This window comes from Cyanistes caeruleus, chromosome 10 (genome assembly GCF_971803275.1).
Source record: "Cyanistes caeruleus chromosome 10, bCyaCae1.hap1.1, whole genome shotgun sequence".
Lineage (NCBI taxonomy): Eukaryota > Metazoa > Chordata > Aves > Passeriformes > Paridae > Cyanistes > Cyanistes caeruleus.
Window position 1 is genome coordinate 18,456,616 of NC_141710.1, and position 21,246 is coordinate 18,477,861.

General features: G+C 43.9%; 1 protein-coding gene across 11 annotated transcripts in view; it reads left to right on the plus strand.

Moving 5' to 3' along the window:
• Nucleotides 1-21,246, plus strand: part of GNB4 (G protein subunit beta 4) — a 58,914-nt gene that overhangs the window by 23,128 nt on the left and 14,540 nt on the right. For 2 of the 11 annotated variants that reach the window (XR_015274562.1, XM_086844143.1), the window contains exons 1-3: nt 5,112-5,175; nt 6,291-6,407; nt 20,841-20,940. Coding sequence is in view for 7 of the 11 variants with exons in the window: in XM_086844143.1 (XP_086700269.1) it covers nt 20,884-20,940 (57 nt within the window). In the remaining 4 variants the exon portion in view is untranslated. Of the gene's footprint in view, nt 1-5,111; nt 5,176-5,607; nt 5,718-6,290; nt 6,408-20,840; nt 20,941-21,246 lie in introns of those variants that run through there. The other 9 variants (XR_015274564.1, XM_086844146.1, XR_015274561.1 and 6 more) reach the window with 7 other exon arrangements.

Below are 21,246 nucleotides of genomic sequence, written 5' to 3' on the forward strand. Positions count from 1 at the left end.
GAGCACTAGATCAAATGGCTTTTTCAGCCCCTCTGATTTCAGCCACTGTTCTTTTACAATGAGCACTTTCAGTGGTTCCACAAGTATCCTTCATCATTTTATCTGAAAGAAATACTAATATATTCAGAAATACATACATATATATAGGCTGCACGTAAAGCATCTATCCATATATCCCCACTCCCCTTTCTTCTATTTAAATAGTGTTCAATGATTGTTCAGTTCTCTTAAAAGGATGAGTCACCTGCAGCTGCACAATGATCCAGCTGTGTAGCTTGATAAATTATTTTACTGGACCTCAAAAAATAAATACGCTGACATCTACTGTCATTATTTTGGTTTGTACTTTTATTACTTTTCATTAATTTTTAATTTGAATTAAATATTAGAAAATTAGCATGAGGATCTAAAAGGACCTGCTGGATTGGCAGCCCTAGAAATTGAGACTCCCTGCTTTTGGTAGCACAGGGACACTTGTAAAACACAGCAAGGACGTTCCCCTTCACCTGCCCCATTAAAATGTGATCCATGGACCAGAGCTGGGGGTGAGCAGCCAGTGCAGGTGCCTTACACATTCCTTCGGTGTCTAGAGAGACATGGACACAACGTGAACTGAACTTCCACCTCAGATGCTTTTTATGTGGAGCATCACCTGGTGTGCAGGAAGATCACTGCTCCCTGCTGTTGTGAAAGGGACCCCACTCTGCTGGATAAGAAATACTGCTGTCAGTGGTTGCATTCAGAATAATTACAGATGTATTTCATCTTCCCCTGGACTGTGAGGCTGAGCTTACATCAAGCTGTCAGCAGTGGTACTCAAGCTTGTAGTTTTGACGTTTTGCCATTTAACTTACAAAACTTTTGGTACCCAAAGAGTTTTATGGTCACGAATCAGGAAATCTGATAGCAGAGGCTGTGTTTCCAGGTCAGCAAGGATGACAGAGACCATTTTTAGGAAGCTTTTCAGCATAATGCTGCTGCTGGCATTTTACCTCCATCAGCATCGACAGTGTTGCTCTGACCACAGTCATTCCTGAGGGAAAAGGGATTCAGTTGTGAATTAATGATACTGGAAATGGCACCGTGGAAGAACAAGGTGGAGGAATGACACCGTCTCTGCTCTTGAAGACCCCACTCTGCATCAGCTGTGGGGTCACAGAAGAGTAGTGGGAGGGAAGTGTATCTGTCCCAATCCAGCTGTGCCCTGAGAAAGCAGAGGGGTCTGGACGGAAGGAGTGAATGCTAGACTTCAGTGAGATTAAAACCAGGAAATTGAAGGTAAAGCCGCAAAACCTTTGCTGTCATATTTAGGAATGAACTAAGGAGATATCTGAAGGAGGATATGTTTTCCATCATGTATATAGAATATAAAGATAATATGTGTAATCCTGTAATTAAATCAGTAAATTAAGTGAACAGTTAAGTATTGTGCTCTCCATAAAGTTTGGATAAAATGAAGTGAGATTGCTGACTTATTAATAAGGGGTTAAGTGCCATTTTAGTTCCTAGATCTGGAAAGACAGATGCAAAGTGAGAGAGAAGAAATGTAGATTAGCACATCTCACCTGAAGAGCTGCAGACTGCAGTAGCAGAAGAGCTGTCAGACATTAACAAAGAAAGAGGATAAAGCAAAGGCAGCAGCTGTGGGGAGGACAGTGACACAAACAACCCCAAAAGGAAGCCAGCCTTGCCACTGTAGAGGTGTCGAGGAAGTGGACCACCCTTTCAATAAATTAATTCTGAAGTCTGAATGAGCAATTTATTTTTTGTTTTGTTTTCCTGAAGTCATTCAAAGGGGTCGTGTATGTCACACCAGTGCAGGGGATTCCTTCTGGATCTGTGTCTCTTAGTAATGTTTTTTCTCCTTTGACTTGACTCCTGAGCAAACATGACACCTTCATGTGTATCCTGAAGTGTTTTGGGAAGCAATTAGATAAGGGGCTAATGAAGTGTGGGGATTTTCTGGTACAGGCAAAGTACCAGGCTGACAGTGAGCCCTGCATCTCTCTGGGGACAAGAAAAGACATGCAGAGACTCTGGTGGTATTTTTAGTCATTTAGCTTATTCGTCTCCCTGTCCATCTTTGTGCCTTTTGGCCTCAGCCCTGTCCAGACTGGGAAGTTTTTTAGAAAATGTTTCATTGCTTCCTCATACCCACTCACTGATCTAACACATTGTTTCACAAATTTCCATCAAAAGAGTGTTTTAGGGTGCTGCTGGAGCCATCCTGGCTGAGGCTTTCAGTTACAGCTGAATCAGCACAATCTCCAAACAGGTTCCCTTCCTCTGCCTTCCCTTCGGGGGTGTTTCAGACTCACTGGGCAGGAATCCAAGCACCGTAGGCCTCCAGTAGCATTTAATCTATCAGAAACCAAAGTTGCTGCGTTGGCTGTAGTAGCTCATAATTCAAAGGGAACATGTTAGAGAAACTGATCTGGATATTGATTTTAAAAACTAATCTGGCACTGTGTCCCAAGATTTCTCTTTCACTGCAGAACAAATTGATGCCTTATATAAATTCTAAAATAATACAAAGCATATTGCAGAACTGGCATAAGAATGTCTCCATTAGGGGTAGCTCTGATTTTGCAGAGTTGGGTTTGGCATGTGAAACCAGTGATCAGAAGCTGAACTGAAGGAAAGCCAGCAGGAGAACTAGGAATTTCTGTTTCATTAGGAACTTGTAACTTCATCTAATAAATGACTAAACTGACTACCCAGTGGGTGAGAGAAATTTTATTAGGAGGGGCAGTTGCTGTTATTTGTATTGGTTAGTCCAAGACAAGATATTCCTGTTTGCCTTGGACCACCACAGCCACATCAATGCCACCCCTGCAGGATGAGTTCCTCTGTGGAGAACACTGTCCTGTGTGCTTAATTTTCACTGCCTGCAACTGAAGAATCTTCCCTGTCTCCCAAATGAGTCATAAGGATAAATTATGTAATTTTTAGTGTTTTAGTTAGCACTGGAAGGACAAAACCTGGTAATTGAATAATATGTAACTACCCAAATACCATCTGAACTTTTCTAGGGCTTTCCTTGCTGCCTGTTATTTTCCAGAGTTGTTTGAAAACAGAAGATGAGAAATTGTGTGCTCATTCTGGGATGGTAGCTTGTCAGTCCAATCACTTCTCAGGGTTCTGAAGATTGTGTTAGGAAGAATGTAAGGGAAAAAGTATATTTTAAGGGAGAACTATCCTTGTGCCAGTTTCTCCCCTGTATAAAGATTTAAGTTACTTATATGGTGATACATTGACTCTGAGACAGGTGTATTTTCCTCAGGTATGGTCCAACAAAATCAAACCCATTCCTTGTTGATTTTTGCTGTGTGATCACTCATTAAATGCAAAGTAGACACATTGCTGAATGGCATCTGTCCTTTGGATAAACAGAAGACAGATGTATTGCAGTGCAGGGAAGCACAACACAGACTTTGCAACCAGGACAGAGCTATTAAAATCATAGGCTTGAGTCAGTTAGGGAACGTGCATGTTTTTTAAGGCTGATTTAGGGTAAGCAATGAGCTGTTTCATTACAGTATGTACTGTATGTTCCAGCACGTGCTGTCATTAATACTGAGCCATGTATCAGTAACACACTAATAGATAAAATATTGCTTTACTCACAGAAGTTTTGGTACTCACGTGAAATATTTTGCAAAAACTTAACAGTTTGTGTTGCTGAGGGTGTGGCAGACCTGTGCTGAGAAGATGGATGGTGCAAGTGTGTCATGGCTGGTGCTGGAGGGCTGAGCAGGTGCTGTGTTGTGCTGAAGCTCTGACTTCTGCCACAGGTAGAATGTGGCATCAGGGTCAGTGGTGAAGGAGAGAGTCAGAGGTGTGGCCAGAGCATCCTACAAATCAGCTATCCCATCTCTCCAGGTCTCTGGCTGGCTGTGGTTGTAGCTTGGCAATTTGATTGCAAGAAGAGCATTAGACGTGGAATGGTCAGACACATCCACAACACGACTGACAAACCCCTGTCAGTCAAACCTTGATGGTTTGTCTTCCACATGCTGATGCGAGGAGAGCTGCACCGTTATGAGATGTGGGATTGCAGCTTTGTGAAGAACACACAGGGTCTGAATACTCATTCAACACCACTTTTTTCCCCACATGACTGATCTGCAAAGTTCAGTCGAGTCAGTCCTTGCTACTAACCACAGAGAAACACCACACCCTGCTGTGTGCTGAGCGGGAGATAGGACTTTAATTGATCACAGAATCAATTAGGTTGGAGAAGACCTCTGATATCATCAAGTTCAGCCGATGATTGAACTCCACCGTGTCAGCCAGACCATGGCACTGAGTGCCGTGACCAGTCTTTCCTTAAACGCCTCCAGGGACATTGATGCCACCACCACCCTCAATCCCTTTCTTTGAAGAAATTCCTTCTTCAAATGGAAGGAACGTCCAACCTAAACATCCCGTGGCTTGAGACTGTCCCCTCGTCCTGTCACTTGTTCCCTGGGAGCAGAGCCTGACCCCACCTGGCTGGGAGAGTTGTGGAGAGCAGTAGGGTCACCCTGAGCCCCCTTTTCTCCAGGCTGAGTCCCCCAGGTCCCTCCCCAGGCCACTCCAGTGGAGCATCAGCCATGGAATACTGGGGGCAGTGGAGGGGCTGCCTGCCTGGGGGTGCTCAGGAAGTTGAAGGCTTCAGGGAAGCCAGTGCTCCCCTCGGCTCCACAGGGTCCCCACATCCCACGTTTCCATCCCCACTCCCACCCTTGCTGTCCACAGGTTCCCACCAGCCATGTCGTGCTCCCTGCACCCCATCTCAATGTCACTGATGTCTCCCAGTGTCCCAAGTCCCCATTCCCAGGGGTCCCGCCCTCAAGTGAAATCTCAGGGTCCCACATCAGCTCTCCATTCCCTAGTGACCCCCTCCTTTCGGTCCATGCCCTGGGGTCCCACCACCACTCGGAGCTGCCACCCACAGTATCCGGACCCCGTGCCCCCGCCCCGGCTCCCTCACGGGTGTCACACGCGGGGTGACAGAAGCCCCGCCCGCAAGGGGCGTGGCGCTGTGCGCGCTCTGACGTCACGCAGCGCTGCCATGGCAACGGCCCGTCACGTTGTCCGGTCCATGCGGGCGGGGCGGAGCCGCTCCCGCCCCAGCAGCGCCATGGCGGCAGCTCGGTGACACCGCGCTCTGCGGCCGCCCGGACACCGCAGGTACCTCCGCCCGGGGATGTCCCCGCGGCCGGGCTCTGCCCGCGGGCGGCTCTGCCCGTCTCCCGCGGCTCCGCGCGGCCGCCCCAGGGCGGTGCCCCGTCCCGCCGTGGCTCCGCTCGCCACGCCGGGGCCGGGGAGCCTCGGCCGGGCGGGGCCGCGCGTGGCCACGGGCCGCGCTTCCCGGCGCGGCGGCAGCGCCGGCCGCTCCCGCGGGACTGCTGGCGGGCGGGAGGCTCCAGTGCGCTTCCCGCCCAGGCCGCAGAGCCCGGGGATGGGCTCGGCCCCAGCGGGACTGGCCGGGGCTCGCCGGTCCCGGGGAGGGTCCCGGGGAGGTCCCGGTGCCGCGTCCGGCGCTGCCCCCGCGGGGCCGCCCGGGAGCGCCGCGCCCGCCCCGCCCCTTGGGCGGCCCCATCCGCGACGCTGGGGGGGGCATGGGCGGCACCACCGCAGCGCTGGGGGGACGGGAGGGAGGCAGTGCTCGGGCGGCGCCGCCGGCAGCGGCCCCAGCGCCCTGAGCCCCCGGCAGGTGAAGCCCCCGGCAGGTGAAGCCCCTGGCAGGGAGAAGGGCCGGGGATGCCGCGAGGCGAGGGCGCGGTCCCGGAGCCCGCCGGGAGCGGTGGGATGGGCGGGCGGCATCAGCCGGTGCCGTCCCGCCCGCCCCGGAGCGCGGGCACAGCGCCCGGGCTCCGCGGGGAAGGGAGGGGCCGGGGCAGGGCCGCGGAGGGTCCCCCGAGGTGGTGCCGGAGACGGAGGGTGCGGGAGGGAGGGAGAGGCTCGGTACCCCGGGCTGGGAGCGGAGGAGCGGGCGGGGCGGGGGCAGCGACCCCCGGTGCCGCCGGGTCCGGAGGCGGCGGCGGCACAGCCGGGGCTGCGGGGTCCCCGGGGCCCGGGCGGAGCTGCTGGGGGTCAGGGACGGCCCGGGGCGGGCAGTGCCGGCCGGGGCACGGGGCGTGCGGAGCACTCTGGCCACCAGCAGCGTGGGCTGGACCGGCACTCGGGGTCCGCTCTGAGCTGCGGCGGCAACAGGCGGCTCCCAGGCTGGGGGAGCAGATGGGAAAGCTCCGCTCTCGGGTCTGTACCCGGCTAGGGCAACCCAACTCTCGTTTGGCTTTCAGCATTCCATGAATCGGCTTTGTGAAGAGGGGCTGTGACTTGCATGCCTTGCGAGACTGTTGTGGCAAAGGTGAATCGGAAGGTGCTCCCCGTCTTTAGGAAAAGTGCAAAGTCATTAGGTACTTTTCCTGTCATACTTTGTAGGTACTGCTTGTTTCCCCAGGCAGATTTATTTTACTTTTTTAAAAATCTGCTTTTTTATTTTTGCACTTGTTGCTGAGATTATTGTCTTCTTTAATTTTTAGTTTGATTTCTGTTGGAAATTGTGAAAAGCATCTAAATTGCTACCCACTATAGATGTGGTTGACTAGTTTATGCTGTAATATTATCTGAAGTATTGCAAAATTAGCCTCTGCTCCGTTCCCTCCTGCTAATTATACAGCTGAGAATGTTGTCTTTTATTAGACTGGTTATTGTAGCTCGGAAAGTACATGATTTTCCAGGATGGTTATCAGTTCTGAAATAGAAGCAGGGTAAGTCTCAAAGCTAAGTATGAGCTGAGGAAAAAAGTGCTTAATTTAATTAGGTATAATCAGTTTCTGAAGCAACAGAGGAGTAGATGCTGCTCTGCTGACTGGAGAGTACTGGGGAAGGAAGGGGAAAGGATGGCAAAATGGTGCAGAGAGAGGAGACAGGTATCAGCCTCTAAAACCTGCTGTGAAAGCTCAGGGAGAGATGAAAACTGTTCCTGTAGGAATAGAAGGGATGTGAGTCTGCAAAGTCATGGGAGTGCTCAGGGGAAAACCTGAAGCTGCTTCCTGACTTCTGTTAGAAATATGGGAAGTGATGTAAAAGATGGTCACTAACCTGACAATGAAGTGTCAGCTCCAGGAGATGCAATTACTGGTTAGAGCTGGGGGAAGTCTGAAGCCCTGCTAACAGGAATAGTAACTGTATCAACAAATTAAGATGAAACAAACCACATGACAAGCACACACAGTCCTGAAAGTCTCTTAATGGGATGGGAATCTTCAGTGGGTTTTTGCAGTGTTTGTTTGTGATTTTTAAGCATGATAGCTGTGGTTAAGTTAATTTGTGCTTCAGGAGAACAGGCTGATGTTATCTTGCAAGAAGGGGGCTAGGGAAATGAGGGAGATCGTAGGTATATGGATATGTCTTGCTGTGTGTCTGTGTGGCAGACTATATTTTGAATTATTATTTCTCTAAAATGAGCAGTTTTCACAGTGGATAATGTAGATGAGTTATACAGATTAATAGGTTGAGAACTAAGGTTGCTGTAATAGTGTATAGTATGTACCTTTCACTTATTAATCATGGAAAAATTGAGGTTCAGGTTACAGATGTGTCGTCTTCTGTATTGTTAAAGTGCTACATCAAATAGCTGCTGCTCTGTCTCTACTTCAGCCCTTTCCTGAGTGCTTGGAAAGTTGGTCTTGATTAACTTTTCAGGTCATTTAAATCTTAAGTAAAAAATCGTTGGTTACAAATGTCATGTGTTATATTTATGTTGGATAATGAAAGTTTCAATTGTATTTTCATGTTGCTTAGTTGAGGACTAATGTATCATGTATTTAATTTGTCCAAGTATTTCAATTTTCAAAATTAGAAAAAATGTAGGATTTAAAAGCCTCACTAGAAAACCTTGCAAAAATTGAAAACTTTTGAATATAGATCTGTGTAGTTCTCTCCTGGACCAATATGGAACTTGAAAAAATGGCACAAAATTTATGAATTATTATAAGATTTTGAAGGTGAATAAAAAAATCCTCACAGTATGTAGAGACATGATCTTCATTTACTCACTTTTCTGCCAGAGTCTCTAATTTATAACTGTGTTACTGAAGGCAGTCATTTCTATTTTTTTGTATCTCAGAAGTCACTTTGAAATGCTATTAAGAAATTCAGAATGTCCGAGCTTGACGTGCAGTGCATGCTCCTAGAATGTAAATACTTTGGGACAGTGATAATGCAGTGATTGTGTTTCGTACTTAACACTGTCTGGAAATATCAGTGCTCAGATTAATGCAGCCCCCAAGTGCCTGGAACCAGCTGTTTAGAAAGTACACATAGTATTGCTAATCAAGAAAACATTTTTTAGGATCCACCAAAATTTTTCTCTTTTCTAATTGGATGCAGACCTGTCACTTACTTCATCTTCTGAAGTGTGTAATTAAATTTAGTTGTTATTGTTTCATTCTTGTATGAAACTTCTGTGTTTTGCAACCCAGAGTTTTGTAATGGAATTTACGTGAAAGATCCGAAAGAGAACTAAAGCAAACTCTCCTGAAAACCGCAGAAGGTGTGCTGTTCTCTTGAGGCTGTGCTCTGGTACCTGATCTCAGTGCAGAGGGCTCCATGGAGCTTTCTGCCTAGCACAGGCAGGGCTGCACTAAGCTGCAGCTTTAAATAAAAGGATGGCACTGTTCAGGCTTGGGGTCGTGTCTTCAGCAGTGTTTGAAGAACAGAACTGTCTTTGCACAGAGCCTGAAACAGAAGAGCAAGAGGGGAACTTCTGAATGCTTTGGGTGAATGTCAGCCTGGATGCCAGCAGTGGCACTGGTGTGCAGATCATTGTGAGTCGCTGTGGGGCGATGCCATGGAGAGAGCTGGCCTGAGGGTTTGTGAAAGCCAGAATTAACACAAGTGCAGATGGACATTGGCTGGCAAATATTTATACAGTTCACTGAAGATGGTTACATTTCCTTTGAGGTGTCTCAGCTTCCAAAAGTTTGTGAAATGCTGACACATACCAAGCCAAATTTCGATTCAGTTACTGTAACTCTTGCAATCTCTTCCTTCTAAAAGGGCTTAAACTGGAAAGAAGGGGAAAGATGGAAGTGCCTGATTGTACTGTAGAGCAAAAGGCCCTCTCAAGTGCCACCAATTACATAAAATTAGTTCTTTGGGGCAAGTTTGACTGTATACAAGAACTATTTTCCCCCTCCTTCTTACATTAGATCTGAGACAAATATTAATCATATGGATTTTCATTGTAAGCCAAATATTTGAGTCATTGTGAATCCCAATGTTTTGAAACATTAAAAGAGCTGAGTAATGTTAACATTGAAATTATTTTATAAGGTTTTAATTTTCAAATGGGGTTGGGAGGAGAACAAAATGAAATCATAAAATCAATCCTGGGATTGAATGTGCTTTTTAAATGAGATTGGTCTTGGAGCTGTTTTCAGTGACTGTCTTGGCTGCTTTACAAGAACAAATCACCTCATTGCAATCAGCAGTGGGAACTCTTGGACCTGCCTGGTTTGTTTTCATCATGCAGGTATTAATTCAGGTGGTCAGCATCTAGTCTAGCACAGAGCATCCAAGTGGTTTCAGGATAACCTGGTTTAATTCTTGTTGGATTATTTTTTGTATATATTTTTCCTGATGTATATAAAATTATTTCTAGCATAAATTGCACTTGTGTAATTTTATATTTATATATTGAAACACAATTTGTGTGGTATTTGTGTGCATTTGGAGTCTTGCATTAAAATTAAAGGTGCTCTTTTATTATTTATTGTTGAAATGTGATATTTAAAATTGGTCTGTTTAAAAGAAATATTTGATCTGATTATTTTTCTAATGACCGTTTGTGTCATAGTTGGTTGCTTTAGGTGACTGTTCATATAAAACAGTTTTATTCCTAGCTTGATAAAGGAAGACATTTTTCTTCTTTCAGTTCTGGATTTAAGTTGAGCTTAGTTGTTACTGTGCTGAAAAAAATACTCAGATTCCATGTGTGGATGTTATACTTGTCAAAATCTGATTTCACACACTTAAATTAATTGTGTATCTAGTGATTTTGGTCAGTGCTGATGATTTGACTTAAAGATTTTGACAGTGCAATGTAATGCCAAGGTACTAGAAATTAGTAAATCAGAGTACACTAGGTTTTATGTAGTTAAATTATATAAAAGCTTTCTCTCCCTCCAAAAATTATGAATTAGGTTTAGGACCATGTATTTATCTTGTGTTGCTGTTGAGGAGAGCCCTTCCCTTTGCTTTTGCATGGTGCTGGTGGAAAGATCTGATCAAGTTTTGTTGTAATCTCAACATTAGGCACGATAAAGCAGAATTAAAAAACCAGCACAGCAAAGTTTCCATGACAGCATTAAGTCCAGATGCCCTAGAATTTCAAGAAATTAATCATGATGTTCGTACCATTTTCCTTCCATTGAATGGTAGGAAGGACATATAAGGGGGGTTGTATGCTCCTGGTGATCTCAGGAGAGAAGAGCAGTAGTCCTCAGGGAAGTGTTACAGCTTTTTGTAGGACAGTGAGTGCCTGTTCTCAATCTCACTGACACATGTTGGACAAGAAACTGCTTCATTGCTTTTGCAAGTTTTAATACAAGGTATCTAAATACAAAATTAATTAAAAGTATGGAGAATGAGATGACCCAGAAGTAAAATTGTGGCTTTGGTGCTACAAATACAATCTTAATTTCTAAGATATGCACCAGAAAAGGGGAAACTCCTCTTTCGTCTTGGAAGCATCCCAAATGAGGGAGCTGGATTATTCAATTATTTTTATACAGCAAAATAAAAATAAAATACTAGTCCAGAATAAATGTCCTGCAAATGAGTATTTGTTGATGTGAGCACTTCACTGCAGTTGCTTACACTTCAGGAAAAAGCAGATAATTTGGGAGGTCAGGTAGCTGGAGATGGAAAGTCATTAAGGCATTTTTTTCCTTGCTCATCTGTTTGATGTTCTTACAAATGTGTGTAGATGGGCATCAAAAGCACTTTGAAAAGGGGTGGAGTGAAGAAAGTTGACTTTTCCTGGTGGTGCTGCTTCAGAAACTCAGGGAATTCTGTGCTCTCAATCTCTACAGAAACCCCATGGCCCTGGATTGTAGAGCTTTGGTAACTGGCAGGATGAGAGCTGAAAGGCCAGCAGCCTTAGCAAACAGTTGAATTGCTACAGAGTTTCAGGGCTGTGGCTGTGTTTGCATTTTCATTGAGTCAGGCATCTTTGTGCTTGGCGTGTAGCTTCTGGAAGGAGGAGCTGATGAGTCTTTAGCCAGTTTTACCAATCCACCAGTCACCACTGCTGAGCAAAACTCAAGTGGTGGAATGTGTATCTCAAGCATTAAACCCAAAAGACTTCCAGGAGTGGTGACTGCTCTGTGGTGAGGGTAGAACAGAGGGATTCAGCTGAGCTGCTGTCCTGGCTCACCATGGCTGAGACATGCAGGGAGCATTTACAGCAACAGAAGTTCCAGTGCATTGGAAAGACGCTTGAGCAAAGCAGGTTGTGGAGCCAAGGGCTCTCTCCTGGCCATGGTGCCTGACTGATTATTCTTGTCTATAACCTTAGGCTTTGTCTCCACAGGGGAGTTCTGCTATTTATAATCTAGCATGATGTGTTCATAAAAAAGTTATCATATAAAAAATAAAAAAGTTGTGCTTTGTGGAAGACTACTACAAGTGGGAATCAATATTCTACTTCTTTGCAGCAGCAGTTTGTTTCTCTTCTATCCTCTGTTGGAAGCTTCATCTAGGGCCATTTTCTTTCCAGGCAGGTTGGTAATTTCTGACTCTGGACCAGTTAAAAATTACTTCTACAAAGACAGCCTTTGTTTTGAGAACCCTGCAAGTGTGCAGATAGGAACACAGTGCTACTGATTTCCTTAACATAACTTCTTTCTTCAATATTGGATGTTGGATCTTCTTTAGTAAATGACTGTTTGAAAACAGACATTACTGCTTAAGGAACATCAAAAACAATTCCAAGGAGTATAGATTAGATATATCAGTCTCATCACAAGTGGTATCAGAAGTAGCTACACAGCCCCTGTACTCTTAATCCCATATTTACAGTAATAGGGGTGAAAAAACAGTAGATAGAGTTTTTACTTTCTAGCACTAGATTTCTGATCATTCAGTAGTGTGAGGTTTTTTTCAAGTATATGCATTCATATAAATGTGAATCTCAAAAAGCCTCACTTTTCTTAGAAAAGCTTACTAAGGTAGCCTGAACTCTAGTCTGGAAGAGAACTTAATTTTCATGGCTTCAAATCACAAGTAATTGACCAGGAATGTATTATGAACCAAAAGCAAAATTAAAACTAGACCTGAGGGCAGTAGTTTTATCTGACCTTTGGATAATTGGTATTGAAAAAGTGCAAATGTTTGTATTGCCTTGTTTTGCTGTGAAAGGGTGCAGCTGTAAGCTGTGTTCAGCTGCGTGGGGATGTGCAGCACATAATGCCTGGCTGTGACTGCGGTACCAAGGCAGTGCGTGTGGTGCTGGATGGGGAGGAGGGAAGGGTGCTGGGGACCATGTAGCCATCAAATGCATGGCTTCTCCCGAGCTGATGGTTTGAAAGGATGCAGTGTGTGTGTAACTGGTACTGCTGGGCTTTCTGCTCCTCAGGAGAGTGAGAATGCTCTGCTTTCAAAAACTGTCAGTCAGAAATTATTGCAGGCGAGTGAACAGCCATCCGAGCTGAATGGAGGCACTTCTCCTGTAGACACTATAGCTTCTCTTAATGTCTATCTTCTCCACTGACTTTAAACCTAAAATTTTCTGTGCACTTGGTGCTTTTTATGCACACTGTGCAGTCTGCTTACTCTCAGATAACAGGAGGCTGCTTCAGTAATCTTTTGTGCCTGTAGGTGCCAGACCAGATTTTATATGCATAGCACTGCTTGGCCCTACGTGATGCCACTTCAGTAAATACCAGTGCATTAGCCCCTCGAAAAAATCCAAAGTCAAACTTGCTTAGAGATGGATTAAAATGTAAATGAGGGTCTTTCAGAATGACTTTGAATTGTCACTCTGCAGTACACTTTTCCTACTAAAATGTTAAAATAGCTTGTGGGTATGGCTGGATATTTGAAGGGACAAAAGCCCTCAGCTCACTCCATATGTGTGTCCACCTGTCTGTCCCCAAGGAAGAAACTGGACTGGAACCATCTTTGTCTTCTTACTTAGTTATATCTTTCTGCTTCATTAAGATCTTTCTTACCATTTCTTACATCTTTTGAATTGAAAAACCAATAATAATTTGTTCAGTGATGGAGTGTCCTGAGGTCAGTGAACCAAGTTTTTACTGGGGAGTCGTTATTATAGTCACTAAAGACAACATAATTTGAATTTCACATGAAGTTCTGTTTGCAGCGAGTGTGATAAAAATAAATCTGTGCTTATGTACCAAAACATTTTGACCTGGAAACGAACATAATGAATATAAGATGCAAGAATGTTAATTTTGGAAAAATCACTGTTGGACTGTGAAATATTCATGACTAAAAAATTCCTTCCTTCCTGTGCTTTTCTCAGCCTTATGCTTAACACTGAATTTCTTGAGGCTTTTTTTTCTAGAATCTAGTGTGTGTGGGTTAAGGGAGAGTAAGGCCTTTCTGTATGTGTTTTATGAATGTACTTGGCTTGGACTTCAGCTGGGTCTTGGAAATAAACTCTCCTATCTCTGATCTTAAGACACCAGTCTTAAGCTGTCAGCCAAATGAAGGGTAACAATCTCGAGTCAGCAATGTTTTTTAACTAGTCAACTTAAGAATCACTTCACTTTAATTTCTAAACTGATTTCCTTTGTCTGTTTTGTGACTGCTGTCAGCAAGGTCAGTGTTTGTTGGTCTGTTTGTCCTCCATGGAAACCGTAATCAAACCAGTCACCGAAAACCCAACATGGGCCGTGCCCTGGTGTGCTGGGGCTGGTCCCTGTGGAACCACAGAGTGGTTGGGTTGGAAGGGGACCTTGAAGATGACCCAGTTCCGGGCCAGCCCGTGTGGGTTCACTCTTCGTGAGCCAAGCGATGGCTTCCAGACGTGGCAGCACCGCGGGACGTGCTGGAGCTGCTGCTTCCTCTGCTCCCCTCTGCGGCTGAAAAACATTCAAGGCTGATGTTTACACTGCTCAAGTCTGAAGGCAAATGCAGAGGTTTATATTCTGTTCATATCTCCAAGTAGTTCTTGTGCTAAATAGAAGTGTTCTGATGTGTCAGGCATTGTTTCAAAGTCCTGTTATAGTCCCTGGCTGAGTGTGTGCATGTGTATAAAATGACACATATTTCTGCTCTTTGTGATCAGTAGGTCCAAGGTGTTCTGGCAAACGGAGGAAGGAGCAATATTGCCTTGAAACTGCTTTTGCCACCTGGTTGGTGGGTGGGGTTTTATTCCTGCTGGAACTTCTCAGGACATGTGGGCACACCAAGAGGTGGGACTTGAATCCCACTCATTTGCAGTGCTGGAGTCTCTCTCGTGACCTCTCCATTCCAGCTGTCCATGCAGTTTTGAGCACACACATTCATCGATCCCTTCAAATTGGGGATGGGATCTCTTTGAGGAATGGGTGTTTAAGTAAGTTCTACTCATGCCCTTCCTCTTGAGAGGCGTTGGTTGATTATTTCCTGTTTTTGTACCAAAGCTATAATGGAGACATATCACTTTAAAACACTTCCAAAATGTGCAGAAGTGCAACAATAGCACTGACCTCAGTGAGCGAGGTCACACCCAGGCTGCTTCCTGTTTTCTTCTTGGGGAGACCAGAGGCCCTGAGCATGGGAGAGCTCTCCTTTGCATCTGCCTGGGGATCGGAAATCAGAGTGGCAATTAATTCCTTCTGACAAAATGAACATTTTAAAATCTGAAGGAAAAGATTCAGTTAGGATTTCCAGGCTTATTTTCTAAATTGTAACCATCTTTTGAGGGAATAACCATTATTTTCTCACTTAACTGATGTGTGTAAGATGTTCTGCAGTTTGTGCACTCCTCAAAACATACATTAAGGATAAAGGAGGGAGATGCACTTAAGAGATTTGAGAGGAGAGATAAATAGCATGGTACACAATAGGGCAATTACAGCCCTTATATACTGTTAGTTCAAGTTATCCCAGCATAATTCTCCTGGGATTCAAGTATTAGCTGACCAATAGAAATGCTCCTTGCTTTGTTGTTTTTGTGTATTGATGCAGTGCTGCTACAAGTCAGAACAAAGAAGTCTTGGGAGAATGGATAGCTGGAAAAGGTCTCTGAGAAACAAAGGAGAGGCAGCATAGGGCCAAGGTGTAGTAAAAAAAGCCACTAAATATTTCATTTTCCTCATTGGAGAGCTGAGTGTGTGGTTCTCAAACAGCTCTACCGTAGAAAATACATTATGTAAAATTCCACCTGAAATAGTTACTGTATATGAAGGTTTGTAACTGCAGCACAGCATTAATGCATTTACTTTAAATGACTGTTGTTCAGGCAGAGATTTCAGTTGATGTAAGGCTTTGTCCACTGTGTCCAAGTTTGTAAATTTTGAATATGTCAAATCCATTATCTTCAGGCTGTAAGAGATAAAACCTCTTTCTGTTCTTCTCTATTCATGGCTTTGGGGAGACATTAATGACTGGGGAAATCTGCCAAAGTCTTGTTTAGTGTCACTAAATGAAGAAATGTTTTATCAAAATCTTCTCTGGCACATCCTGAATATATAAAGTGTTGGTCTGTGTGCGCTGGCAGGGTTCAGCTTCAGAGCCCAGTCCACAGCCCGAGTGTCTGTGAGTTACCAACGTATCTCCCTTGAGAAAGCTGGAGTATTTCTTGGTGTCTTTCCCCTATATTTAGTAAAGTGCTATAGTTAGCGTTCCTTATGTTTAGCCACCTGTGTGATCACTAGTAGGGATGATCATGTGAGAGCCATGTGGAACCTCCTTTCTCCTCCTGTCTGTTGATCACTTTGAGATCTCAAAACCTGAGGTTGATCCATGTAGGTAAGCACTTATTTCAGTTGTAAGGGACTGATTTTTTGATACAAAATGAAATTCTTAAGTAACTCTGATAGCTCTTAAGAATCCAGTCAAACAGACTTTTTTCTACAGTCCCTTTAATCTCTGTATATTTGGCACAAAAATAGCAAACCTTTGTTGTGGGGAGGGGCATATTTACACTTCTCTAGTAACTCTTGCGGAGAAAATCATGTTTTTCTAGCCACAAAGTTTTGAATCCACAAGTTGCAGAGAGAGTACTTCAGAGACAAGACCCTGAGGTAATTTGTCACTGCCTGTATAACAAAGAATTAAACTCTTAGCAAATGATGCTGCTACTGAATCAGGAACAGTTGTAAGGAGCAATTTATCTGTGGAGCACTCAAGCCTGGCAGTGGCTTTCTTGGCACTGGATATACCATGGAATCTGACTTAGTTAATTATTTTTACCTGGGGAGGCACTTTATTTTTGTATCAGTAAGTTCACTTGTGCAAGTCCACTGAGGAGGAATTGCACTGAGGTGCAGTTCAGCCTAGAAATGACTGAGGGCGAGGATGTGCTTCCCTGGCTACACCAGTCAGTGCTCACCAGCTCCCTGTGCTGTTGCTTCTGATGGAAGTATCTCATATCCTTGACTCCATTTCCTCTTGGTTTGGGTGATCTGCAGTGGCACACCTTTGGCTACAAAAGGTACCAAAAGGTTCTTCCTTGTCATGCTGCTCTTCCCCTCAAGGCCTCAGCAGGTGGAACTGTTCATAGTACATTGTGCACATCATGAGTTGTATTTAAAGAGAAGCATCCCACCTCTTTCATCAGAGGTACTACCTCTGAATGCTCAAAAGCAGATACCACAAGTATTCTGCATCTGAGTAAAATCAGAATATTTTTTTCTCTGATTCAACATTTATTAAAACTATGAATAAGTCAGGGAAGTAGACATCACTTTACCCTCAGTCTCCTGAGATGGCAGAAGGAATCCCCATTCACTCTTTCTGCTCATAGAGGTGCAAGAGCTGATGGCTTTGCTCTGTATATGACTGAGCATGGTACAGCTGGGCTCCTGGGGAAATTCGTATTTGGAATAAACATTTTTCCAGGCTGTGAAGCTGCACTCCTTCCAGGCTGCAGTATTTTGATCTTGGAGGGGAGAGTGAGCAGGCATCATGTCCTTAGCAACCTAGTATTGGTAGGTGGTGAATCCACTGAGGTTTTCAGTAATTTGTATGAGCAAAAATCTGCAACACAGAGATCAACTCTGTTCTTGGCAGCCCTTGTAAACCCTGCCAAAGCAGTCCCAGCATTTAATCTGATAAAACCTAGGTTGTTTACCTGATGCCTGGTAGCACACTTCAAGGTTGTGGTGGTGTCTTGCAGGTTTGTAGGATGCAGCCTCTGCTTTGACAGAGGCTTCAGTTCATCTGAAGCATCTCAGTTCAGTGTTCTGTGCTTCACTGGTCACCTCACTGGTCGGCTTAAAAACAATATTGCAGCAGGTAAATCTAGTGTGGGTAATGGTCTCTGCACATAGCTACCTCTCTTTAGCCATACTGCTGGAGCATCAGAAGTGTTAAAACAGACACAAATACTTCATGAGTTCCAAGCTTCTGAGCACGTGCTTATCTTCCTGTGTTGCTGGTGTGAGTCTGGTGACATCAGTAAGATGTTCCCACAGGAGTTCGACAGGAGTTCAGAGATGCTGCTTGCAGAGTTGGTGTGAATCTGGAAATGCATCCCTGAGAGCTTCCTCCTACCCACTCAATTTCTGTAGCTTCCTGTGGGTACATGAAAATAGTGCTTGAAAAAAAAGGAAAAATCCCAAGTGGAAGCATCTTTCTCCCAGTTCTGCTAAATACTTAATGGTGGGTGATGATCTGAACACACAGGCCTTTGAATTGGGAGCTGCTGCCAGGCAGTGCAGTGCTGTTGGATACACTTCAATTTAATAGTTGAACTGCACTTAGTTTGTTTACTGTAGTATCTTGGTGTTTATACATAGCTTAATACCTCAGAGTTAGCTGTTCAAATTCTGTGTCCTGGAAAGAAACTTTAATGCTTAAAGCTAGAGTGAACCAGTTCTAAAGTGAGCCTGGATTTTGTGGAAGTGTGTGCTGGTTTGAAGGCAGCTCTGCTCATTGAGGTATAGCTTGACCTTGAGCCACTGGCACATTTCTGCTGAGCAGTAATACTTAGAACATGCTGGTGCTACTAAGGCTTTTCCACTACCAAAAAAGTTTCTTTCAAAACTATGAAGGATTATTTTGCTTTTGTTCACTTCAGAATTATTTTTAAACTAAAGACATGTGGGTGAGTGAGAAGGCTTCTGGAGTTTGTTCATGTAGGAACTTGGAGAAGTGTAACATGATTTAGAGCTGTGAAGTTTTAACAGCTGTGCAGCTGCTGGTGCAGCTTAGTGCAGAAATGGCACTAGTGGTGAACAGTGTTGGTACAAGTGACATGAATTAATATTAACTTTATGTGCAGAATTGTCACTGGTGGTCTTTGAATGCCAGTGCAGTGCTACAGCTCATTCTCAAATCTGCTCACAGCTTTACCTATGAATAGAAAAATGCCCTCACTTTGGGTGCTTGTGACTGGCCATGCATGCTTCCAGTTGTGAACAATGTCACTTTCTTTCTGATCAGTAATTCTCTGTGAGAATTTGAAGTGACTACAGAGCACTGAAATGTGTGGCTCATCACAGGGCAGAAGCTGACTTCCCTTCTCAGAAAATTAGAAATACATCAACTTCCTTGCTAGGAATCTTTCTCTCCTGTTAAAAATGGCACACAAGACTACTAAACATTGGCAGGCAGCATGGCTTTGCTGGCTTTAGACCTTTGAGACCATTGCTTTGTCTGTGTTACCTTTGAGTAGGTTCTGGAATAAAAAGGGAAAATCATACTGAAAAGGCTGGTGTGACAGTGTCAGAACTGACAGTGGGGCCATATTTCACAGAGGTGTCCCCATTAAGGTTGTAATTAAACTCAATAGCCTGTAAAGGTATGTGATAAATGTGTGAGCTGAAGTCATGTTTTTAATGCTTTATCTTTAAAACTGGACACAAATGTTGATGGCTCGTATGTTAAGCCTGCTGTGTGTTCAGCAGTGTTAAATAACCTGGGCTTCTGAAAAAGGAACACACTAGGAAATGGAGAAGTCTCCTCGAGAATTCCTGTATGAATTACAACATCTTTGTAGTTGAACAGAGCACAGGTTTAAGAAAGGGAAATGTGTGAACCTCACAGTTTGCTTACATATAGCTGGAAATACTGGTTAGAGCTGAGTCATTATCCCTCTTACTGATGAGGATGTATTTTGATTGGAGGTGATCCAGCTTAATGTATACTTGTGAGTTGGTTCTGAAATGGACTTGAAGTGATACCTGTGGGAAGCACAGAGATTGAAAGACAGTAGCTGGATAATTAGTGAAGATACTTTTCTTCTTGAGCAACAGTAAACTCTGTGGCTCTCAAACACTTGTATAAACTGTTAGTCCAAGGATGATTATTTTATTGCAGGTTGCTTTGAAGCAAAACTTCTCACTTTTAAATCTATGAGGATGTTGTTTTATAGATGGAAAAAAACCTTTACAGAGTCAGTCTTTTAGAGCACATCCTTACTGACCTGCAGAGAACCAGTAGCCAGACCAGATAAAGACCCAGAGGTCTACAACTTACCAGACAAACTGTGACCTTTTTTCCTCTGTTTTTTGGCCATTTTTCAGTGGACTAAATAGGAAGTGTAGACTAATGTTTTGAATAGGTTCTTCTTCCTGCTTCTTTTCCTTCCTTCCTCAATTTTCATTTTGTGAGTAGTAGTCTGACTTGTCTGTCTTCTTCTACAAGCAGAAGTGTTTTGGCTTTTTATATAATGTCATGGGACCACCATCATCACCTTTCTGTGTGCTTTTTCAGTCATGAAAAAATTACAAATAAGTGCCTGGCTTGTCTGTGAGCAATTTACTTGCTGATGTTGCTTTCACTGCAAGGATTTTGAAGTCGCTGTGTGTGTGAATAGAGTTAAGAGGTCTCTAGTGGTGTTTGGCTGCACTGCTGTGCTGGGGATAAAAAAACCTGAAAATTGATCTGAGGAAACTTTGTTCAACAGACTGAAAAAAAAAAGAATGCAAAAATCTGATTTGAAAATAAAAAATTTTAACCTGAAAGTGTGCCTGCATGTGGTCTCACTGTTAATTGATCTTTTTATTAAGTTTGCTTTGAGTCCTCGTTCAGATGACAAGTGCTTTAGGGAGCTGAGGGTTGTATCAGCACATGGATGCTTTTAAGGGAGGGTGGTTTGGTCTTTGCTATCCTTTCTCGCTCTGTGGTTGCCTTTGAAATGAAAAGATGATTGTATGAGAAGAAAGGGGAGATAATCTGCTATTTCAGCTGTAATCTAGGATTCAAAAATTTCCCCTTCAATTAAAATCAAGTCTTCCCTGGATGTCCTGTGCAAGAAGGTGCCTGTATCACAGCCCTCCTGAGTCCAGGGACAAACATTGGGAGCACCAGCAGCCTCTGCTCTGCGTTGCCATCCCAGGGCACAGACTGACAGAGATTTCTGGGCGGGGGAGCACGGAGCTGCTACAAAACAGGTTTATAAAGTACAGTGGGTGGTTCTGTTGACAGTTGCTTTTATATTCAAAATAGACTTCACTTAATTCTGCTTTTTCTTGGTAATTCAGGAATTGAAATCACTTAGGTCTTGCCAAATTCATTAACACAGTGTACTAAAGGGGATGTCTATTTGGGAGCCTTTCTAAAAGCGGAATAAAAAAATACATAAACACAGATTCTTAGTTTTTGTTGTGTTTTTTAAAGAGGAGAAAAATAACTTTCAGAATCTCTTTCTTCCCTCTTCTTGGCAGGTTTTCTTCACCAGTGGAGCGTGAGATATAGAGGCTGAAGAAGATGAGTGAGCTGGAGCAGTTACGGCAGGAGGCAGAGCAGCTGCGAAACCAAATCAGAGTAAGAGTTGTGAATTGCTTGTTTTGCATGATAAAGTTCCTCCTTTAAGGGAATAAACTCTAAAGACCTGTCAGTTATTCCTGTTTAACTCATGCAGAGTTTAAAATATTTTCAGGATATTTGGGTAAAAACCAGAAAAGACATTGGTATAAAGAAGTAAATTCATAATATTTCTTGAACAAAATGTTTTATTTCCTGTTAAGTTTGCTGAGTTTTGGTGCTGGGGTGTATGTGTTGCTGCAAGTTTTATGATCTGGGTTTTTAAAAACAGGAGGTAGCAGCAAACTCCTAGAACCTAGGCATGGC